This window comes from Charadrius vociferus, unplaced genomic scaffold, assembly GCF_000708025.1.
Source record: "Charadrius vociferus isolate BGI_N301 unplaced genomic scaffold, ASM70802v2 scaffold755, whole genome shotgun sequence".
Taxonomy (NCBI): Eukaryota; Metazoa; Chordata; class Aves; order Charadriiformes; family Charadriidae; genus Charadrius; species Charadrius vociferus.
Genome location: NW_009648446.1, coordinates 138,759 through 145,080, shown reverse-complemented (window position 1 = coordinate 145,080; position 6,322 = coordinate 138,759). Strand labels below are relative to the sequence as shown.

At 37.2% G+C, this 6,322-nt stretch overlaps 1 protein-coding gene across 1 annotated transcript; it reads left to right on the top strand.

Annotated features, from left to right (window-relative positions):
- The first annotated feature begins 1,045 nt into the window (after positions 1 to 1,045).
- LOC104286907 (fibrinogen-like protein 1) lies at positions 1,046 to 5,325 on the top strand. The gene is made up of 2 exons (XM_009885551.1): positions 1,046 to 1,139; positions 4,625 to 5,325. The coding sequence occupies exons 1-2, from the start codon at positions 1,046 to 1,048 to the stop codon at positions 5,323 to 5,325; spliced, it is 795 nt and encodes a 264-aa protein (XP_009883853.1).
- Positions 5,326 to 6,322: the final 997 nt, after the last annotated feature.

Genomic DNA, 6,322 nt, shown 5'->3' with positions numbered 1-6,322 from the left:
GCTAGGTCTATTTTCTGCCTTCATCAAAGCCACTGTGGGGACCTCAGTCCGTATAAAAAAAAAAAAAAAAAAAAAAGAGTTTGGCTAGAGTCTAAGTAAATGTGTCCTTTGAGAAGATGGGAAACATTTGTAACCTTGATTCAGTATAAGCTGGCGTTGATATAGAAATTCCTCTTCAGTCAAGCTGGGATTTGCCTAAGCGAGGACCCCAGGATTTAGTCCAGTAATAGCCTAAGCCTTCTTGCTATGTTGGATGGAGGTTTACTAGATGTGTAACCCTAAAAGGAGGACAAAATGAGGCTCAAAACTGGTTTGATTCAATAAATTGAATCCTTTTTGAAGATGCTGAAGAAAAGATCTTTTTGCTTTGTTTATTAAGCTTTTTAAAATCTGATTTATACCTGTGACCTATTATTTAAAGCTGTAGATGGAAATTCATAAAAAGCATAGTCCAGATGGACTGAAGTGAGTTCTCCAGTGCATGAAAATATTCCTAGCACTCAGAAAGCCATGTCCTTGAGTACTGTTTGAACTACAGACAGTCAGCAGAGCCAGTGTTACTGTTTCTGCCAGTTTGACCATTGGTGCTTCTGTTTCACTACAGTTTGGACTTGGGGAATAAAGAAAATTCAATTCTGATATATATAAGACGTGCTTTTTCTTTTGTCATTACATTACTTTCTATGGCCTTTTGTCACACACAAAATTACACTATGTTTCAGAGAGTTGAGAGACGTTCTAAGTGTCACAGGACAGTGCTCTGTTGCAGAGGAACGACAGTCAAAAATAGTGTGTGAGACATCGGGAAAAGGAGAGGTCCTTGAAAGATGGGAGAAGCCAATTTTGGCAGAGGCTCACTACATGGAAGCTAGGTGTTTCAATACCTTTCTTCTTCAGGACTTTCATACTAAAAGTCATAAATCTTTCCATTTTCATTTCCAGTCTGTGTTACAGTTCTGTATTGCTGCAGGAGGACTGACTCGGAAGGAAGATGTTGCTGACGAGCTCAGCAGGACTTATTCTGTTCTTGCTCTCTCATTGCACCATGTCAGTGAGCACCAAAGAGGCAGTGGTCTTGGCTAATGCCCACCTTCTCCCCCAAAGGGGCTATGAGAGACTGGGTAACACCAATGACAAAGGTACGCATGAAGAGAGACATTGATTTGGATGCATGCTGTGTTTTACTTTATTGCTTTGCTATAACATTTTCAGCCAATGTATTTGAAAGTTAGCCTTGCAAAAATACTTTGCAATATGAACACGTCCTGCCCCAAAGTCCAGAATCTTTAAAACCTTTGCTCGGCTGCCATCTAATTCGAGAGAAATTAACAGGGTTTTTTTTGTAAAAAAACATTTTGTGGCATCTGAAGGCTTACTCTTAGGACAATCATATCTACATTACAGATGACACCTCAGTACCTAAATCCCATTGGTACCTATTACTGGGGCATCCCTAGCTTGCAAGGTGCAGCTTGGTAGGTTTTCTACTACATTTACCAGAGTAGATCCCACATAAAATGTGCACAAAAAGAGTAGTGGAATTGATTCGTTTTCTTCCTCTGACTGATGGCATTTGAGAATTTATAAAATTCAGTTTCCAAGTGAATCCTGTAACAATCAGCCTAAATGATTTTCTCATTATCTGTCTATAGACGTTCTATTTTGCATGAATATTATTCACTGAGAAGGGCAAATACAAGTGTCACTGTATATATCACTGGCTTGGACATCGCTATATAAATCACCTAAATAATGATTCTATAAAACCATGGGATCAGGTTTGGAGTCAGGCTCTGTCTACCAGGCAAATGTTCTAACAACTGGGGTACAGAGTCATGTACACGGTTCTGCTCTTTCGGGATATTGAACAATGTTGTACAGATAGTATTGAGATTTAAAGTACTCTATTCATGGCTGTAGATTCTATTAGGGAAGGAAAGGCATAAAACTAAGACCTTGGAAAGCCTATACACTCCTGTAAATGGATCCTGAATGACTAGAAGTACCAATAAACTTCTGAATATCAAATATAAAAGGCTATATTTAACACAATACTGATACTATGAATAATACTATTTAACAGGCTTAGTCCATCTGGACTTCTGCAAAGCTTATAGTAAAATACTTCACTCAATATTAAATCAGAGAAGGTAGGGTTACATTATAATTTCAGTAGAGATTGAAAAGAAAATGGCAAGGACTTGGGTAGAAAGGTAAACCATAAAGTCAAGGGGAGACTGGAGGTATTTGCTTATAAGTGATCTTTTCAGCATTCTGATTAAGTATTCTGATGCAAAAATGGGAATATGCTGATAAAATTTAATGATAACATGAAGTAGAGAAATGCCAATACAAAGAATCAGAATATTACACAGAAAAAAATAAATCAGATGTTCTTAAGTAATACCGTTGGGATAAAAAGTAAAGGACAAAATTCTAGGTTTTACTGCAAAGTGGGGACCTTACCAGTTACAAAGATCCAAAGACCAAACTCTAGATTAAAGGAAACTATGCAATAAAAAGGCAGTCCAAGAATATAACAGCAGAGATGTTTTTAATAAGACTTAGTAAGACTCAGTGGCACTGTATAAGGCCATCTGCAATACTGTGTGCAAATTTTACTCACATTCTATGAGATTAATTTGCAGTGAAGAGGTGCAGAAAAGCTACTAAGACAATTAAGGAACAGAAGATTTATCTTACATTAAATGATAAAAGAATTTTTTTATTCTCACAGAATTTACCCTAACAAAACAAAGCCTGATTAAAAATATAGTTGTCCTCATGGTACCTCGGGGCTCATTACCCAGGAGGAAGCACTATTTAACTAAAGGACAACATGACACAAGAAAAAAAGATGGACAGTGGACATTAATAAATTAGATTGGGGACCAGATGAGTATTTCTAACAGAGTAGTGACAGTTATTGAAGTCTACAGTGCTTTCCAGTTGGAAGAGAAGAAATTTAATAATTTTGTGAAGAAGACTGCATGATATAATTTCCTACAGGACAAGTAGTAGATAAAATAGTCGTTCAAGGTCCTTTTCTATTTTTATAAAGCTGGGGCCTTTTTTTTTTGTTTACACTAACCAAACTGTTCAGTGTATTTTTGATCTGTTGGTCATGATGCCATAGAACGAGACTGACTCTTTTCAGACTCTGTTTTCTGTTCAGGAAAAGAAAAACAATGTATCCAGTAAAAAAATCAACAGGAGTTCTCTGGTCAGTGGTTTGAACAGAGAAGAGTTTTTTTCTGAGCTTTTATTTTAAATTTTTGTCTTTGGAAATATTTTTCCTTGATTGTCTTTTGGCAAATTTTTTTTGGGGAAAAAAAAAAAAAGACATACTTTGCCATACTTTTCCTGAATTATCCCCATTTCCCAGAAGAAAAAAAATAAGTTCTAAATAAAGTATCTAAATTCCTATCAGTCACTGTCAGGACAGAATATAGGATTTCATAGGTCTGAAGAACTGTCATTTTACATCACAGCTGGTCTATAGGAATTTTTCTTAAAGAGATATTAAAATTGCCAAGTTTTTATTACATATAGATTACGAATATTCCATAGCATAAGGACATAATGACATGCCTTTCAACTCTATGGAGAAGTGAGTTATTTCAATTCAGAAACACGTTTCTGAGTAACAGAACAGACGTTGAATAGCATCCTTCTCTACAGAAAGACTTCTCTGTATATGAATTCATACATAAATAAATTTTTATTTAAATAATTTATATTCTGGCTTTTATAAGTCTCACAGTCAATTGTAAAAAGCAGAACATTGTGCCTTAGTCTCAGATACTGTACTATAGCAAGAAGTTATCTTATAAGCAAGTTACATTTGAAAAACACAGTATATGTATTTCAGCCCAATAGAGAGGATCATCCCAAGCCTTACATGCTATTTTTATTACCCTCTGAGTCTACTGGATAAGCAATAAAGTGGAAAAGCACTTTCATCTGTTTTCCTGATATTGGTGCTCAGCAGTGCACAGCACCGTAGTTCTACCTGCAAATCAGTGGTAAGATTTAGCCTGGAGTTTGAGTGACAAGAACTGTTCCTAAGAAAATCCTCAGATGTTTATAGTTTTGTATTAGCAAGAAATATGCTTTAATATCTCACTTTTATCAATGAATACACGGCATATGTATTGGAATTTAATGCAAGGATGTTACAGGTGCCTGAAAAAGAAATTGGTTAAAGAGAAATTAGATCTATTTGTTAAGGATAAAGCTAGCTCTAGTAATTAAACACAATGGTCCAACACATGGCACAGGGAATTGCAAACTTGCTGACCAATCAAACTGGAAGGACACAGGAGGAAAAGGAATGGTCTGTACATACCTTTTGGCTTTTCAACCACATTTCTGTCATAAACGCAAAACCACACTTCTGTTGTGTGATAGGGTAACAAGACCTTTTATGAATTTCTGAACATTTCCTGCATGTTCTGCCCTGAAATCTTCCCCCCTTTAGCTGTGCAGGTGCCCACCAGCTGGGATGAAGTCAGAATCAGCTTCCAGTCAGAAGGCAATCATTTACTCACTCTAAATTCAATATCTAAAATTTACTACTTGAACAGAAATTTACTTTAAAACTTTTTTTTTTTCCCCTACTCAGACTATCCAAGGGATTGTTTTGAGATTTTTCAGCGCTCCAAAGGAAATTCCAGGGATGGTCTTTACGTCATCCAACCAAAGGAGGACCCAATTGTTGTCTCTTGTAACATGCAGGATGGTGGCTGGACAGTAATCCAGCACATTACAGCCAATAGTACTGTTGACTTTGATAGGACCTGGCAGGATTACAAATACGGATTTGGTTCTGTTCATGATAACCACTGGTTAGGAAATGAATATATGCATCAGTTAACTAGCGGCTCTGTGCAATATATACTTGGAGTGAAACTTGTAAACCTAAACGCTGAAATCAAATGGGGACAGTACGAACCGTTCCTTATTGAAGATGAAGAGTCTCAATACCGAATCAGGGTTGGTCTATACAAAGGCAATGCCACTGATGCTCTGACCCTGGATACGGAAGCTTATCTCCATGACAACCAGAAGTTCACCACCAAGGACAGAGACAATGACAATTACTTTCAGAATTGTGCTAAATTGGAACTCAATGGTGTTGCCGGGGGAGGCTGGTGGTATGACGCATGTGCTGGAGCAAATCTAAACCGTAGGAACGTGATATACTGGCAGAAGGACTGCAACAAGCAACGCACGTGCAAGTTTGCATGGATGATGATCAAGCCCATTGACCACCGTGTGTCAAATCCATCCAAGTCCTGTCCGTGTCAGAAAGTCGAACTGTAGATAAGCCAGCATGTGTACTTTGATTCCATGTGCACGTGGATTCTTTGTCCAGTGACTGAAGTGAATTCACACCGACTGCATAATCGCACTAAGTAATCATGACTGAAAATTTAATGTGGGCCTCTGCAAGGGCTTTATGACAGCATATGGTCCAGGACTGGACCAGGAAATAGACATCTACCAACCACACAAGTGAGAAGTCACTGTCAGAAACTAAGGCAGGCCTCTACTAGAAGATTTAAATAATTAATTTTATAGTATTTTAGCCATAAGAGGAGTCAGGTATGAAATCTGGGATACGATGTCTTGTTTGAGATATACATGCTCCAGTTTTGCTCCAGTATGAATGTTCACGGTTGATCTCCTATAATTGCACATCCTCACATATCACGCAGGAAGGAAATTTTCAGTGAAGTACTTACATTTGCAAAATGCATATTGGAGAGTATTGCGTACCATAGGTCAGCATCAGGCCTTTCCTTTTTACCTTTAGTGAAAGGTATTTTTATATATAAAACTGGAATTAGCCTCATCTCTCATGGCTTCTTTTCCCCTTTTTTGACTCTTCTTTTTTCCTCTACTTTTTAATGATCCCATACACAATGAAGTATTCAGCGTAGGCTTTTCTTTTCTTCCTTCTTTTTAGAGCACGCAGACCTAATGGGATCATCAGCTTTCCAGTTTAAAGCTACTAATCCAAAACTCACAACTCTGAATTTTTACTCAAGAAACTGAGTGGACAAATTTTTTAAAAGATCAATTGATTCTGCAATTGTTTACTTATTGCTCCGTTGTTTTTTTTTTCTGACTACGGCTCCACTTTGTTTACTGTGTTTTGACTGTTGCTTCTCCCTGTTCCATGATGTGTTTCAGCCTTCTCTGTTTTATTAATACCACTGTGAGAAAAGACGAGAGTGTTGACTTTATTTCACATTTGCTAGCTGTTTTGGCACTCAACCTTGATATTATTTAAACAGTGTCTTTTTTTTCTGGTTAT

What these genes read in the sequence shown, in the direction of transcription:
- LOC104286907 (XM_009885551.1), top strand. Translation starts at nt 1,046, where the DNA reads ATGTCAGTGAGCACCAAAGAGGCAGTGGTCTTGGCTAATGCCCACCTT. An exon ending in GGGTAACACCAATGACAAAG is followed by an intron (nt 1,140 to 4,624) that starts GTACGCATGAAG and finishes TCCCCTACTCAG; the next exon opens with ACTATCCAAGGGATTGTTTT.